Source organism: Pipistrellus kuhlii, unplaced genomic scaffold (genome assembly GCF_014108245.1).
Source record: "Pipistrellus kuhlii isolate mPipKuh1 unplaced genomic scaffold, mPipKuh1.p scaffold_m20_p_10, whole genome shotgun sequence".
Classification (NCBI taxonomy): domain Eukaryota; kingdom Metazoa; phylum Chordata; class Mammalia; order Chiroptera; family Vespertilionidae; genus Pipistrellus; species Pipistrellus kuhlii.
The window spans coordinates 48,505,707-48,522,989 of NW_023425405.1; the positions used below are offsets into that span (position 1 = coordinate 48,505,707).

General features: G+C 43.2%; 1 protein-coding gene across 1 annotated transcript in view; it reads left to right on the forward strand.

Moving 5' to 3' along the window:
* Window positions 1-9,811: 9,811 nt before the first annotated feature.
* LOC118714378 (gamma-secretase activating protein) overlaps window positions 9,812-17,283 on the forward strand; it is a 64,825-nt gene continuing 57,353 nt past the window's right edge. Inside the window, exon 1 of the mRNA XM_036429637.2 lies at window positions 9,812-10,002. Within this exon, the coding sequence (XP_036285530.1) occupies window positions 9,894-10,002 (109 nt within the window). The 5' untranslated portion in view covers window positions 9,812-9,893. The remainder of the gene's footprint in view (window positions 10,003-17,283) is intronic.

Here is a 17,283-nt window from a genome sequence, read left to right on the forward strand (position 1 = left end):
CTTTGTTTCTGCCACATCCCTCTTGAACAGGGGAATCCCATACTTCAAAACTTACTGACCTTAGTAAAGTACAGTACTGACAGAAAAGGAAAACCCCAAACCTTTGTACTTTGAGGTTTCCCCACTCTGAGGGCTTAGTGGCCTTTCAATTCCGCAGTCTCAGGATCACTGAATGGAGGCGCCTGGGAGCATGTGTGAGGGGCAGGAACCACCAGGGCCCTGGAGAGCTGGGCCGCCTGCTGCTGCTGAAGACCCCTGGTGGGGGATGTGGAAGAGCCTCAAGGAGGTCTGCAGACTGGAGCCTTCCAGGCCTTGTGGTTTATGGACCTGTCACTCTCCATTGCTTAAAAGTTGAGATTATTAGCCCTAACCAGTTTGGCTCAGTGGATAGAGCATCCGCCTGCATACTGAAGGGTCTCAGGTTCGATTCTGGTGAAAGGCATGTACCTTGGTTGCAGACACATCCCTAGTAGGGGGTGTGCAGGAGGCAGCTAATCAATGTTTCTCTCACATCGATGTTTCTGACTTTCTATCCCTCTCCCTTCCTCTCTGTAAAAAAATCAATAAAATATACATTTTTTTAAAATTTGAGATTATTAAAACTAATAGTTCCTAAAGAACGCAGTAGTTTTGTAGTATGAATCTCTTCTTAGTAAAACATGGCATGATATGAAAAAGGGTCTGCCGTGCAGGTTTTGAGTCTGTGTTCTGCGTTTTTGCGTTAGCCATCTGGCTTCTGGCCAGGGACAGCCCATTTTCTAAGCCGGTTGCACTGAAAACTATTGTCACGCAGAAAAATTCCCAAATGTTGGGTATTTTTGGAAGTTTGCGGCCTTGCAGTTATATTTATTAGTTAAACATTACCCTCTCTCTGTGTGTTCTTATGAAAATAACAACATGATGCCAGCTGATCAGGTGCTGATGGGATTCGGCACTGATGGGCCTTGATCATTTTACCCACACAGAAAATTGAATTTGGGTTTCCATAGACATGCACTGCTGCTGCCTATATTTACCAAGCCTGATCATCGTGTCCTCTCTTTAGATGTCTCCATAGAGTTTGGCACATCACTAAAGGATGATAACACTGCCTTCAGAGTTTTGCACAACACATGAATCAAAGGAAAATAGCATTGATCAAAGAGGCAGACAGCATTCGAATTATTTGGGCCCTTAGCTGGGTTTCCTTCCTGGCTGATTCAGACTCCTCCTTTGTGTGTTTACCCATCCATCTGTGGAAAGAGGATAATGACAACTGTTCTTCATTTGCCTCAGAGGGATGTTGTAGAGACTCATTTAAAAAGTTGATAAAAGCTTTTTGATCATGGCAAAGTAAAATGACAAGAAAATATATTGTCACTGCAGTGGTCCTTGCAAGTCTTAAGTAATTCTAGTTATCAGTATATTGATGAATGTGCATTATTTCATTTTATTAGCTCTTCACGCTCTGTGAGTTTTTCCCAACATGTGTATGTCTAAGAGAAGGGAGTTTGGAGAATGAATAATCAACCACAAATGTAGGTTTTAAATCGCCCATTTTCTTTGAACTCACTTGCATTCAGGCTTGAAGCTAAAGAAGAAGAGCTTCAGGAACGACATGCAGTAACAGCAATCCTGAGCTTCCCTGGGCAGACTCATTATTTGTTGGGCTTATGATCAAAAGTGATCACTGGAGTTAGAAAACATTTTTTTCAGGTCAGACTTGCTTGTTTCTGTGTGTGTTTTTTTAAAAAATAGTTCCTGTGTAAATCTTGACAAATCACCTGGACCTTTTTAATTGGCAAGTCTTCAGGAAGATCTGAAAGAAAATCAAAGGGCAATTGACATGCCCCGAAAAATGTCTACTGTCCATTATGGAAGAAGCAAGGCTATACCGGATACATCAGAAACACTAATTTCTTCCAAAACATCATTTCCCCTGTTATTCAACCTTCATTGTCTTTCAAAGAGGAAAGCAAAGTGGTTTTCCTGAAAATGGTTAAAATCTCATTAACAGTGCTAAAATTGCATCAACAACATGGGGAACAGAGGGAGTAAGAGTACACCCAATACAGAGAAACCCAGAAATCCAGCACAAAATGACTCCTATTTTCTTCTGTTCCACAGCATGCATTTCTGACCTCCCATCATGAAAACAAACAGCAAGTGTTTGTAAGATGTCCTGGACTAATGGTTCTCAAGGGTGGCTCCCCAGAACAGCAACATCAGCATCCCTAGAGGATTTGTTAGTTACGTCAATCAGAAACTCAGGGGGTGGAGCCAGTTTTAACAAGCCCTCCAGGAGGTTCCCATATGTAGGAAAGGGTGGCTCTTAACAACTGGAATTTCGCAGGGTGGTGGGGACTGAGCCGGGCATCTTGTGGGCAGTATGAGCAGTGGCTGAGCTCATCACTCTGACTCATTAGGGGGTGCTCCTCTGTCTGAGCCAGCTCAGTACTTGTGTTTTGGGAGGAGACTTGTTCTCCTCTGGGATTAAGATTTCATTTCAGATAAATGTTCTACTGGGAGGTATTTTGACCTGTGGTTGATGCTGTATGCCATGACAGAGCTTTCCTTAGCTCTTATAACATTCCTTTGCGGAGCTGAAGGAGGGGCCTAAGATGGAGAGAAAAGAGACGAGAGGGCCTGGAATAGGTTTGACCCCCATCATTACCATTTCTCATCTCTGCTACCCTCTCCTACTATTCTTTTCTCCGTTTCCTCCTGACCTCCCTGTGTCCAGCATGCTCTCCAGCGACCACTGGGAGAGGTGACAGAATGAAGGTGACCTATGTGCTAGAGATGGTGCAGAGAGAGGACACCCGGGACTAGTCCCCGACCTTACCCATTAGCCTGCAAGATTCTGATGCCAGTCAGAATTCTAATTGCGTCTGAGCTAACCATCACTGTTCTGTGTCCAGCCCCACTCCCCGCTCCCTCTCAGACAAAAAGCAATTCCTGTTAATGGAAGTGGTCTTTCCCTTAACCAGGTGTTACTATGATGTATATCCCGATTTCAAGTGTTGGTGATCTAGTTTCCAAACGGACCCCAGATCCCCACCCCAGTCCTGGTTGGAGGGTGGCTAGCAACGTGGCCCACTTTCCGAGGCCCACGAGCATTTCAGTCCTGCTCACACATCCTGGCAGTCAGATCTGGGGGCTACTCATCCGTGGAATCAGTATTCCCTGCAGGAAACCTTCCCTGAGGAAGTTTTTGATCTTTGCAACATCAAAGAGAGACTGAGAGAGAGCAGGCAATTAATTTCCACTTACGGTATAAAAGTAATATGTAAAATATATGAAAGAGAGGAAACTGAGTGGACTCAACCACCTGAGACAACTGGGTCTTTACTTATTCTAATATTAATTTTTTAATGAGCTAATTATTCGATGCACACACTGCAAGAGACTTCTAGCTTAAGGACAATGTTGGTTTAATGAGAGTCCATATAATCAGTAAGCAGGGAAGTTAGGATTTTTCTAACACTGAAAGAAACCATGACTAAAACATTTTAAAGCAAAAATTAGCAACATTGCTTGAATCGCAGAAGGTCTTAACTACCCCTAAGACCCCTCAGGCATTTATCTAGTGGTCTGTGGATACATCTACCATTTTCTTTTTGAGGAGAAATTAGAAAGTAGAACTGGACTGCTATTTTTTAAAAATTCCCTAATATCCCTTAATCCTCAATTCCATTTTCCTGGATTGCTTTGTAGAATGTGTCTTATCCTGCTATATGGGGTATCTTTCACTGTTAACATTTTTGTTTCCATGGACACTAGATTTGCAATATTCCCCCTAACCCTCTCTTTACAAATGGATAGGGGTTGACGAGTGGATACCTTATTTATTTATTTAAAAATATATTTTATTAATTTTTTTTACAGAGAGGAGGGGAGAGGGATAGAGAGTTAGAAACATCGATCAGCTGCCTCTTGCACACTTCCTACTGGGGATGTGACTGCAACCAAGGTACATGCCCTTGACTGTAATTAAACCTGGGACCCTTCATTCCGCAGGCCGATGTTCTATCCACTGAGCCAAACCAGTTTTGGCTTCTTTTCTTTTTTTAATACTTGAAATTCTTTACCCTCTTGAGGCTGAGCTGAGCGGTTGGCCAACCTGGTGTCGGTGTCAGGCTTTTTCTTAAGCGATGAGGTTTTGATATTATCAATGAGCACCCAGGCAGAGAACTGTACTATCTAGTCCCAGGAGTGGACACAGATTAGATGGGCATTTGGAAAGCTGGAGGCCTTGTAGGGAAAGGTGACACAATACAGGATTCAGGCTGACATCGCTATTAAGTATTCTGATAGTATTCTGATTCCATCCATGCAGGAGAGAGATCTCTTTCCCACTGGCTCTAATTTGTCTCCATAGTTCCTCTTTCAGCAGACCTGAGACCAGTCTTGACTAAAATGACATAGATAGAGGTCATCTTTTTTTTTCTTAGTACATTTTATTTATTTATTTTTTTTACAGAGAGAAAGGGAGAGCTAGAGGAAGATAGAGAGCTAGAAACATTGATAAGAGAGAAACATCAATTAGCTGCCTCCTGCACACTCCCTACTGGTTATGTGCCTGCAACCAAGGTGCATGCCCTTAGCTGGAATTAAACCTGGGACCCTTGAGTCCTCAGGCCTTCTTGAGTCCCAAACCAGTTAGGGCCAGGTCATCTTTTTAAAGAAAAAATTTGAGCTTACCACCTCCTCTGTGATGAAGGTGGTAAGCTCAAAATTTGAAAAAAATTTGTATTTTTGAGAATGAAGAAAGTGTAAATTAAATACTTCCAAAATTAAATGAACATGTGGGAGAACACTCATGGAACCCTCAATAATAATTTTTAAAAATCACCTACAAATCTCAAAACTCCCACAATTTAAATTATTTCTAGAAAACAATAGGTTTTAAGAGGACTGATGTATAGCCATTTTGGTGATTAACTGCATATATATATATATATATTTTTTTTAATATATATATTTTATTGATTTTATTGATTTTTCTTACAGAGAGGAAGGGAGAGGGATAGAGAGCTAGAAACATGGATGAAAGAGAAACATTGACCAGCTGCCTCCTGCACACCCCCTACCAGGGATGTGCCCGCAACCAATGTACATGCCCTTGACCGGAATCGAACCTGGGACCTTTCAGTCCGCAGACCGATGCTCTACCGCTGAGCCAAACCGGCTTCGGCTGCTTGTATCTTTTAAAAAATATATACATATGTGTGTGTGTGTGTGTGTATGTGTGTGTGTGTGTGTATTTATTGGTTTTAGAGAGGAAGGGAGAGGGAGAGAGAGCTTAGAAACATCAATGATGAGAGAGAATCACTGATTAGCTTGATTAGCTGCCTCCTGTATGCCCCCAACTGGGGATCGAGCCCACAACCTGGGCATGTGCCCTGATCCAGAATCGAACTGGTTCATGGAGTTGATGATCAACCACTGAGTCACACTGACCGGGCATATCCTCTTTTGTTTTAAAACTTTTTTTTTAGTTACAGTTGTCATTCAATATTAGTTTCAAGTGGACAGCAGAGTGGTTAGACATTTATATAACTTACAAAGTGACCTTTCCCCATGAGTCTAGTACCCACCTGGCACCATACACAGTTATCACAATATTATTTATTATATTCCCTATTATGTACTTTATATTCCCATAAATATTCTGTAAGTGCTCTTAGATCCTGTTTTGAATGTGCTGGGCTGGTTTCTATTTTTCTAAACTAGTCTATGTTATTAGAATGTACACAGAGAGCCGAGAATGGGTTTGGCTCAATGGATAGAGCGTCGACTTGGGGACTGAAGGGTCCCGGGTTCGATTCCGGTCAAGGGCATGTACCTTGGTTGCGGGCATATCCCCAGTAGGGGGTGTGCAAGAGACAGCTGATCGATGACTCTCTCTCATCGATGTTTCTAACTCTCTATCTCTCCCTTCCTCTCTGTACAAAATCAATAAAATATATATATTTTTTTTAAAAAAGAATGCACACAGAGAAAGGTTCAGAGGCTTGCTTTTTTTTTTTTTTGGCACAGTAAAATCTTTTTCAATAAGATTTTCTATTATATGGATATATTTTTTAATCCCTCAGGTCAAATCATGTTCCCTTTGTATATTGTGATTCACAGTAAGATTAAAAATAAATAAATAAACAACTAGCACCAAAATTTATTTATTTATTTATTTTTTTCACCACCGAAATTTAAAAAGAAGCCACTTAACGAAGAAGAACATCTTAAGTAGCTAATGAGTCAGTGTGTATTCATAGAACTTTGATCAATGCTTGTAGGGACTATTTTATGTGAGAACAAAGACACCAAAGAGATAGGGGCCACTGGGAGGAATCTGGGAGGTGGGGGGAAATGGGTGGGCAGGCCACCATGAAACACTGGCACCAGGAAATTCCCAGCCATAATTACCAAAGCTAACGGGGAGGGAAAGCAGCTGGAAAAAAATAAAAATAAAAATTAGAACCAAAACAGGTGAAAAAGGCAGGAAAGGCAACGTTCTTGGCAAGGAATGATACCTCTCATTTTAAATCACCTACAACACATTTTCAATGTACAGTCTTCTCCAAGAAAAGAGCGTTCCCTGATTCAACAGCTGAAGGACAGCCTATCATTTCCCTTCCTCCCACAAGTGACCTTTGCCAGAGGGACACCAGAATCCCCTGAACTGGGTGGAAGGTGACACCATACAACAAAATATTTCATTTTAACCTAATGTGTTTTCCTGAGAGCTTTCGAAAGAGCCCACTAACCCAGGGCTTCTGAGATGGTAATTTATTTGCATGGTTTTTGTTTATTCAAAGCCCTAGATTGGCTGAGGCAGTCCCTCCAGGAATGGCTCCTCCAGAGCTGTGACAATAGGTCTTCGGTGGAGGGAGATGCTGGGAGAGCTGTCAGCATTTAGTATAGGCAGCTCTCAGGGAGAGCGGGAGCTGAGGGCCCAGCTGCCAAGATTTTAATGAATTGCTTCAGATATTCTCTCTCATGGCTTCCACTGTGCTTAGAAATCTGAAAGGGGGGAAAAAATCATCGATGTGCAGAACACATGGCGACTGGACATTAAAAACCTGCCCCCCACACAGATATCGGTTTTAGCTTTCTTTTTAAATGGCTTAGGTACACTTCATAAAATCCACAAAGAATTTCATGAAGTCCAAGTGTGCATTTTTAATAAAAGTATTTATGCAATAGATACCATTTATTCCTTGCCATCGATTTTCCTATGAACTAAAGTCATGTGATAGCTGGGGGGGGGAAATGTTTTAGTAATGTTCTCCCTCTAAGGCCAGTTAATGGAAGGTTCCTGTGAAGGTAAAAAGATAGTTACTTAACAGTTGAAAATGTAATTTTCCCATCATGTTTCTCCTTTTATTTTCAGTCAGTGTTGGAGAATTTACTTCAGAGCTTAAGGTTAATAAGTTCAGTAACTGTTAAGTTTGCAGTAGAGGAGGAAAATACAATCTAATTTAAAGAGCTTGTATCTTCTGGTCATTCAGTGTTTTAAATAAAACCCACCCATGTCACTATTTAAAGTTCATTCTTAGCAGGATAAGAGATGATTGTTTCTTTTATGGGGAAAAAGTTTATGAGGCTTCTGAAACACCAGTCATTCAGATAACAATTATGTTTTTTAAAATACTTTTCATCTTGAAACAATCACAAACTTATAGAAAAGTTGGAGTACAATATAAATAACTGTTTTTTGGAACCATTTGATAGTAATTGCTTATCTCCTATCTCATTATCCTCTAATACTTCAGTATGTATTTCCTATTAAGAAGAACATTCTCCTGTATAAGCACAGGACAACAATCAAAATCAGGAAATGAACCTTGATACATCACTGCCACCTAATCCTCAGATCCATTTAAGTTAATTCAATTGAACCAATAATGAATTTTTTAATATATTTTTTTATTGCCGAAACCGGTTTGGCTCAATGGATAGAGCGTTGGCTTGGGGACTGAAAGGTCCTGGGTTCGATTCTGGTCAAGGGCATGTACCTTGGTTGCGGGCATATCCCCAGTAGGGGGTGTGCAAGAGGCAGCTGATCGATGACTCTCTCTCATCGATGTTTCTGACTATCTCTCTCCCTTCCTTTCTGTACAAAATCAATAAAATATATTAAAAAATAAAAAAATATATATTTTTTTTATTGATTTCAGAGAGGAAGGAAGAGGGAGAAAGATAGAACATTAATGATGAGAGACAATCATTGACTGGCTGCCTCTGGCACACCCAACACTGGGATTGGGCCCACAACCCGGGCATATGCCCTGACTGTGATCTCCTTGTTCATAGGCCAGTGGTAAACCACTGAGCCATGCCAGATGGGCCCGATAACGAATTTTATAGCAAAAATATCCAGGGCATATGCAGCATTTTTCTGTCACATTTTTTTAGTCTCCTTCTGTCTGGAACAGTTTCACAGTCTTTCAATGACTTTCATGACCCGGACACCTAAAAAGGTAACAATCCAGTTATTTTGTACAATATCCTTTAGTTGTGTTTGTCTGATGTTTCCCCATGATTAGGTTAAGGCAGCGGTCTGCGAACTCAGTCAACAGAGCCAAATATCAACAGTTCAACGACTGAAATTTCTTTTGAGAGCCAAATTTTTTAAACTTAAACTTCTTCTAATGCCACTTCTTCAAAATAGTCTCACAGGCCATGATATTTTGTGGAAGAGCCACACTCAAGGGGCCAAAGAGCTGCATGTGGCTCGCGAGCTCCGTTTGCCAACCATGGGGTTAAGGTGATCATTTTTGGAGTTCTGGGTGAAAGGCTAGAAGGTTTCAGTAAAGCGCAGGCACTTTGTTCTGCGGTGGACAGCTGCGACTCATGGTCTCTGCATAGGGATGTGAGGGCAGCTTTGATTTAGGGTGAATGCTAACCTGGTGTTGATGTTCAGGAGGGTTTGGAGTGGGCAGTAGACTTAGGATGCTGTGGGCAGGAACGAAAAGAAAGCTGTGAGGAGATTCAGAAAACACTGGCTGTAGTTGTGATGCTGGGCGTGAGGAGGTGCCCCCACAAGAATGAGAGCACCTTTTGAAAGGCCAATTGCAGAGAGAGTCCTAAACAATTCAGCTCCCCGGAAGCCACTGGTGGGAAGGAAACCCATACACTGACAGAGGACCTGACTATGTTAAGCTAACAAATCCTTTCTGGAGTCTCCATGATCTCTCTTAAATAGAAGCATCGTATTCACATGATTCCTGCTGCTACTTTCTACCTACATACTACTCATAAGGCATTACTATCCTAAAACTGGGTCCAACAGGCTCCCAATGAGGCCCACTTCTGCCCTTGCCATGAACTTGAATCTTCTCAGGAGACTCAGCTACTAACACTTCTAGCCTTAGCGGGTTCCAAACTTCACTGCAAAGTGGAATCACCAGGAGATGTGAGAGAGAGAGAGAGAGAGAGAGAGAGAGAGAGAGAGAATCTCCTGGTGATTCTGAGAGAGAGAGACTGAGAGAGAGAAAAGGGGAGGGAAGAGGAGGAGGGGAGGGGGGAAAGGAAAGAGAAAGGGAAAGAGAAATAGAAGCCTGCCGCCCACACCTGATGTGCAACAGTTTGCAAACCATTGGTTTAGCCACATCTCCTCCAAAGCCCTTAAAATCCCCCATATCCTCAGCCCTTTCTGTGCGTCGCCCACAAGGAGGGCGCACCTTGAGGTTCCTGGGGCGCCTCGGCCCCTTCCCCTGGCCCGCGTGTCCAGCGCGCTGCCCGGGCCTCGGCCTGGGCCGGAGGAGGCGGCGCTCGGGCTCCTCGCCGGGACCGGCAGAACCGAAAGCTGCGGGCCGGGGGGCGGGGAGAGGAAGGAGGGGCGGGCGCCGGGCGAGAGGGCCCGGTGCGAACCCAGGGCCGGGAATGCCCGCGGCCGCGTCCTCCGGGCCATGGCGCTCCGCCTGGCCACCCACTTCGATCCCGCGGAGGACGTGCTCCCGTGGCTGCGGGCTCCGCGGGCGGCGGCGGCGGGCGCCGGGGGCCCGGGCGGCGGCGCAGGTGCGGGCGGCGCGTCCGGGGGGCGGAGCGCGGGTGCGGGGAGCCGGCTGTTCATCCCGGGGGGCTCCCAGCCGGGGGGTGGGCCCCGATCAGACCGGAAGGCGGTGGGCAGCCGTGACCCCTGCCAACCTGGGAAGGTGAGGGCCCAAGGCATGAGCTCCCCTGGTTGGAGTCCAGCTGTGCCCGCACCCCGGGCCCCGGGGAGAAGGTAGGAGGGGCCGCCCCGGGGCTGCGTTTATTTTCCTGGAGAATCTTCCAGCCTCTGGCTAGCTCGTGGCCCACAGTAAGTCACCTTCAGCAGCTGCGGGGGGTTGGAGGGGGCGGAGATTGGGGCTGGGGGTACCCCAGCAGAACCTCCTCCGCGGAAGGCAGGCGCGCAGGAGCCGGGTTGAGGCTCTGCTCCCCGGCCCCAGGCTGCGGGGCGCGGGGCGCGGGGCGCGGGGCGCCGGGCAGGGCGGTTCCTCGCGCGCCATTCGCAGCTCCCCTGCCCGGGGAGGAAGGGTCATCCCCCTGGGGGTCTGGCCAGACTAGAGGCTCCTGGAAGTGCTTGCGTGTGAGGTGGAAAAGAACCACGCACATCCAGAAACTCAGATAACTACTGAACAGCCGCACGGTGTGTCCCCACGCGTGTGAGACGCGCTTCGGCATCGGTGTGAACAGGGCCGTGATTTAGGGGACGGGCCGCTGTGGGTGTGAAGGGCCGGAGGGCGGGGGATGGGGTCCGCCCAGGCCGGGAGCCCTGGGCTGACAGCCGGCTCTGGTCCAAAGCGGCACCGAGCCCGCCGCCTGCAGCCGGGCGGCCTGGGACAGGCGGATGGATGCTCCATGGATGCTCAGGTCTCCTGCGCAGCTTCCTCAGCGGGGGAATACGTCCCCGGCAGCTGAGGCTTCCTTCACTAAAAACAAAACAAAAACCCTTTGTTTTGATTTCGATCAGTGAGTAAAACGTGACGTTTGAACCTTCCCAGCAGGGATCAATCAAAACTTTAAAGGGGAACTCTTTGATTTCCCAGGTGGTGTGTGTGTGTGTGTGTGTGTGTGTGTGTGTGTGTGTGTGTAGCGTGCTGTATGCAGTGGTGCTTACTTTCAGCTTCACAGAAGTGAGACCCCTGGATTCCCACCTGGTGCGTGTTTCTCAGTCTCCCCTGTTTTTCCTTAGATACTGTAGACTGCTGGAGGACATTTTTTTTTTTTAAAGGACTCTCACATTACCCATATTTACAACTCCTTTCTCCTCAGTTCTGGTGGGAGGTGTCTATCCTTACCTTATAGCTTCGCACTGTCCTGAGGCTTCCGTGGAACATCGGTAGGGTTCCTTGTCTTGGCCTACTGGCTGTTCGTTCCAAATAAGGAGTCATGTTTTTGTAGCTCAAGGCTTGAGTTTGACTACTGACTAGTGTCCTTATAAGCAGGACTCTCCCTTTGGGGGAAACTTTAAAAAGTCACCTGAACATCTGAAAAGCTTTTGATGGTTTAACTTTTAAAAACACAGCAGGCAGCTCCAAGCCTGCTCTCCCCCCCAAAGCGGTCCTTTCTCTGAGCATCCACCTTACATTGCTAAATGGCAGATGTCTGCAAAGGAGAAGTGTGAAATGCCACAGTCATCTGCTTCCGTAATGTGTGTTGTGATTGAAAAATCTCTGTGTGAGCCAGTTAGATGTTGGCTTCCTTGTGTCTTTCACTCATCTGTGAAGACATAGAAATCTGTGTATTGACATTCCACTAAACAACTGAAAGCTGGGCCCTCAGAAAGTAAACTTGCTAAAAATACCAGTTTTTAAAAAATATTGGCAGTTTTTTGCTGTTGCAGAGCACCTTAGCGAGAAATGGTTACTACTGATAATTACCAGTGGGTGGTAGCTCAACCTCCTTCCCCGCCCCCCCCCCCCTCCCCGAGTTAATTTCTCGTCTGCTGTAATTTGTAGCACCAGCAGGAGAGTCTGGGATTCCATTTTATTTCTAGCACAGCTATTACTTCACACATTGTGCAAATTACTTTCCTTTCAAAGTCTCAGCTTTTCAAATGTAAATTGTGAATAATTAGACCATTGTAATGTCTCTTGCCTGTGCACTTGCTATCTAAATTTGGAGCCTTAAGATTTCTACATCAACAAATGCAATTGAAGATTTTATAGTGGTGCTTGGTAGCACTGGTAAAGTATGACACATTCCTGGCAAGACAGCCAGGGTTAGCCATGGAAATTCCCTCTTTTAATCAATCAGGAGTAGAGGAGTAAGGAGACCAGATTTGGTTACTGCATCTCCTGGTTCTGGGTTGAACTTGGGGAAAATGGGTTCTCCTGAAATAAATGAAGGAAATATTTGTTCTTTTAAAAATTAAGACAATCATCCAAAACAATATTTTAACACATGTAAGCTATAAGTAGTAACAATAACAAAATAAAACAATACACCCACCTTCAAAACAGAACAATATCAAGACTTTGAGAGGCTCCTGTGTCCCCTATCTGATCCTTTTTCTCTCTCTAACCCTCATCTCCCAGAGATAATGACCATTTAAACATTTATATTTTAATATCCCTTTGATCTTATTTATAGTTTTAATCCATATGTAATTTTCCCTAAAGAAAATATTGCCGGGGTTCTTTCCCCAGCCTTACAAAGGGTTCAGCAATCTGGAGAAAGGGGCTGATGCATAAATTAAGAAGGAGTCCAAAGATGAAAGATAAAATTTTGAAAGGCATTGGGGGTCAGAGGATCTTCAGCTAAAGGAACTGAAGACTCCCTCTAAGGACCCGTGCTACACAGTGGAGATAATACACTTCAAAGGGTAGGGTACAGAAGCATGGTCAGTTTGGGGAACAGCCTGTAGCTGTTCAGGCGGTAGGCCAACAGGAGGCAATAAAATTCCCTGAGATGTCTGGCAGCAAATGATTATCCTATTCAGGTTTGGGGGAAGTGCCTTTTAGCCATTCCAACAGGTAAACTAACCCTTGTTGAGCCACCAAGCTTCACCAACCTTTTGGTGAAACTCTTGTGTAATTATTACATGCTGGAATTGGTTCCTGGCAAAATATAATTTCATTTTGCTTGTTTGTGAAATTTTAAACAAATGAAAGCATACAATATGTATTCTTTTTTGCTTTTTCTTCTCAATATTGTGAGGTTTATCCATGTTGACTGCTGTAGCATTAGGTCACTGCTGTAGCATTAGGTCATTAATGTTCACTGCTATATAGTATTTCACTGTGTGAAAATACAACAATATGGTGAACATGGAGTATACTGCTTAGATCCTCCTTTCAAGGAAGGTCTTGTCTCAGATGCTATGAATGTGGTCAGTAGATAGTCATCAGCTGTCAGACCTTCAGGGCTTGCTCTGACAGAGGGCTGACTGGCCTTTTGGGTGTGGACTACTTCTAATTAGGGTTTGAGGTGGGGTATAATGGCCTGGACATTTTGACTTAAAATAGGACAACTTTGACCATCCATTTCAGTTCTACAGGTTCCCCGGTGGAGGATCCTGAGGTTACCTAAAGCTAGTGTGCCTCCATTGCATCTCAACTTCTCCTTCCTCCTGAATGCTTTACTAGTGGTCAGCAAATTCATCAGTCGACAGAGCCAAATAGCAATAGTACAACGATTGAAATTTCTTTTGAGAGCCCAATTTTTTAAACTTAAACTTCTTCTAATGCCACTTCTTCAAAATATACTCTCCCAGGCCATGGTATTTTGTGGAAGGGCCACATTCAAGGGGCCAAAGAGTTGCATATGGCTCTGAGAGCCGCAGTTTGCCGACCACGGCTTTCGTCCCACTTTACTAAGCATTCCCTAGTGAACATCCCGGATACAAAACCGTCTCAGAGTGCTTCCTCGAGAACCCATCTGCACTTAGTCTTCTTCATCTTGGTGACATCTGCGAGGTTTCTGGGATAGGCTGCCACACTGAAGGCTTTTGCTAACCTTGTGGATGCTGCCTGGTGCATGGTGTGCAAGTTTCTCCAGGCTGGATGTCTGACAGTGGAGTTGCCGAGTCATAGGCTCTGCACATCTTTTTTTCTTCCCAGATAGTGCCAGATTATTTTCCAAAGTAGTTGAACTTATTAGTAACCCTATTTGTAGTACAGAAATGTTTTTGGTATTCTGTATCCTCACAAGTTCTTAATATTTCCATATTTTAGATTTTTTTTTTTTTGTCAAATGGGTGGGTCTACATATTTTTAAAAAAATATATATTTTATTGATTTTTTACAGAGAGGAAGAGGGAGGGATAGAGAGTTAGAAACATCGATGAGAGAGAATCATCGATCAGCTGCCTCTTGCACACCCCTTATTGGGGATGTACCCGCAACTCAGGTACATGCCCTTGACTGGAATCAAATCTGGGACCTTTCAGTCCACAGGCTGACACTCTATCCACTGAGCCAAACCAGTTTCGGCTGGGTCTACATATTATTTAATTGTTGTCTGAGGTTAAGTATCTATATAATTATTGGCCATTTGAGTTTCCTCTTTCATGAGATCCATGAGATGCCTGTCATTCTTATGTCCACTTTCTTATTGTGTGGTGTTTTTCTTCATATTTATTTTATATGAAGGGTTTTCATACATTTTATATGTATTCTGGGTTCTAGTCCTTTTTTCATCATGTATGTAGCAAATATTTTCTCTCAATGTTACCTTTTTTTTTTTTTTAAGTTCATGATGGTGCCTTTGATAAACAATTAATTTCTCAGTTGAATTTATGAGTCTTTTCCTTTGTGGTTTATGCTTTTTGGGAATCTTTAAAAGAAATCCTCCCCTATTCAGTAGGCATGAAGACATTTTTACATTAACTTCTACTAGAGCTTTTCTCTTCATATTTTGTTTTAATCCGTATGGTAATTTATGATGTAGGAATTCAGTTTTATTGTTTTTGCAGGTTAGTAGCTAATTGTAGTAGAATCACTAACCAAATAGCCCTGCTACTTCTCAGGGACAGCAAAGCCCCTTCTGTCATACGTCACGTGTCCACATAGACATGGGCCTCCTTGTCTGGCTTCTTAATCATTTTCGTTTTACTGTCCTTTTACCTTCCTAATCTCCTTTCCCCATTTTCATACCCTTTTATTGCTTCTTAACAATGACCCTATCTTTGCCTTGTCTCATTTTATTCATAATATGACTTTTAAGTCATATACTGGTGTTTACCTCATAAGTTTAGAAATTATAATATCTGGCCATGTTGAGCCCGAGGACTTATGTGAATTAGGCAAACCAGCTTCAGTTTTCTATGAGATATTAAAAGTGCCAACACTTTTAATATCTAGATACTCTCCTTTTCTTTAGTATATTTACTTATGCATGCAAGTGTCTTAGCTATTAAAATGCTACATTTTTTTTCTTCATGAGCACTGAGTATTCATGTAAGGTTACACCTCATTTCCTTATTTGAAATTGCTAAACTTCCTCCTCTGGACTTTCCGCTGATGAACTACTGGGAGAAGAGTCAGGATGAATAAGCAAAGAGGTTATTACATAGTTCTTTTACAAGGGTGTGCCTAAAACATGAGTAACTAATCCAGGGAAAGAGGGCTCTGATGGCTTAACGATGTGTGTTGAGACATTGGTCTCCAAATTTCCCACAATGCCCAGTTTGTCTAATTCAAATGTTTTTGAGATGAGAACCTACATCATAGCAGGATTATTTAAACTGCAGTTATTGCTATCTAACAGACCCTTGAAGCTATTCTTTTTATTATTTCTTTCAACTGTCTAATATTTACATTATAATCTGGTTCTAGTTAAGCTATATAATGAATATTATTTAATACTAGAGGCCCAGTGCATGAAAATTCATGCACTGGACATGGGGGGTCCCTCAGCCTGGCCTGCCCGGGAGCTCTCAGGGGCAGGAGGCGACCCAGCGATCAGGGGAAGGCGATGCCCCCATCACACCTCTGTTGCTGCCACTGCTGGCAGTGCAAGCCTTGGGCGGCCCTACGCTACTGGGCAGCTGCCATCCAAGGCTTGCCTGCACCTGGGGCCAGCCCTGGGCAGCTGAGGGCCTGGGGGCTGCCATCTTGTGGCTGTGGGTACTGCCGTCTTTGAGGGTGGGGCAGTCAATTAGCATATTCACTCCTTACTGGCTGTGGGCTCTGCCATCTTTGCAACAACAAGAGGGTTAATTAGCATATCCCCTCTTTATTAGGTAGGATACAAAGGTGAGCAAAATACACTCACAGTTGTTCATATGGAAAACCATACAATAATAATAAAAGAATAAACTCTATTTCATGTACTCACAACTGCAAACCTACTTTTGCCCATTCCTGTATATAATAAATACAGGGCACCCCCCAAAATGTATACACACTTTTAACATCTGATTCTATTACATGTTGAAAAAGAAATGTATTTTAATAAACATTGCCTTTATAATTATTCAAAGTGTGAGTACATTTTTTGGGGGACACCCTGTATGTAGTTTAGTGGTTCTCAACTCTGGATGCACACTAGAATCACCTGGGGAACTTAAAAAAAACGCGTACACAAGAAACGAAGCCCCTCACCAGCCTAATAAAATCAGAGTATTTTGGAATAGAGTTTGGGGATTAATGTTCTTTTAAAAGCTCTCATGATGATTCTAGTGCACAGCCAGTGTTGAGAACTAGTGGTTTAAAGAAATAAGCATATACCATTTATTGTGACCTGTACTTTTTGGAGAATATTTTTCTCCTAATTTTTTTTAGTGATTTCAAAGTAGATGTGCTCTTGCAAAGTAATTGGATTTTCTTAGCAAGATTTCTTGTCAAGGAGTTTCTTATCTTAGCTGAAACCTTTTAAGTGTACTTTGGAAAAAGTCTCTCTATCTTTAAAATCTTGAAAGAAAGAAAAAAAAACACACTTCTCAAAATATTGACACATTGCATTCCAGAAGTTTTAGTCATGTGCAGTGTGAAAAGAAACTCACTGAAATTCTCCTTAGATGTCTACAAAATCTACTGTAAAAGTATTTTTTCAGTAATTATCCATTTTCCCAATGTAAGCATGGTACAAGAAATTTAATTCATTCTCTTTACCATTTTCTAAGGTTTGAGTTTAGTCTTGCCACTTTTTTCCATGTATGATTACTGGCCAAGTATCTTAACCTTATTTAAACTCAATTGTTTTATCATTACAATAGACCTATAATACCTTACATAGTGTGGATGAAATAGAAATAAGAACTCCGAAAATTGTGAAGTGCTATTGAGGAGCAATCTGATTGAATCATGTTATTCTTCTAAGAGACCAAGTGATTATGCTTATTTTTAATCCTTACCCCAAGATATTCTTCCC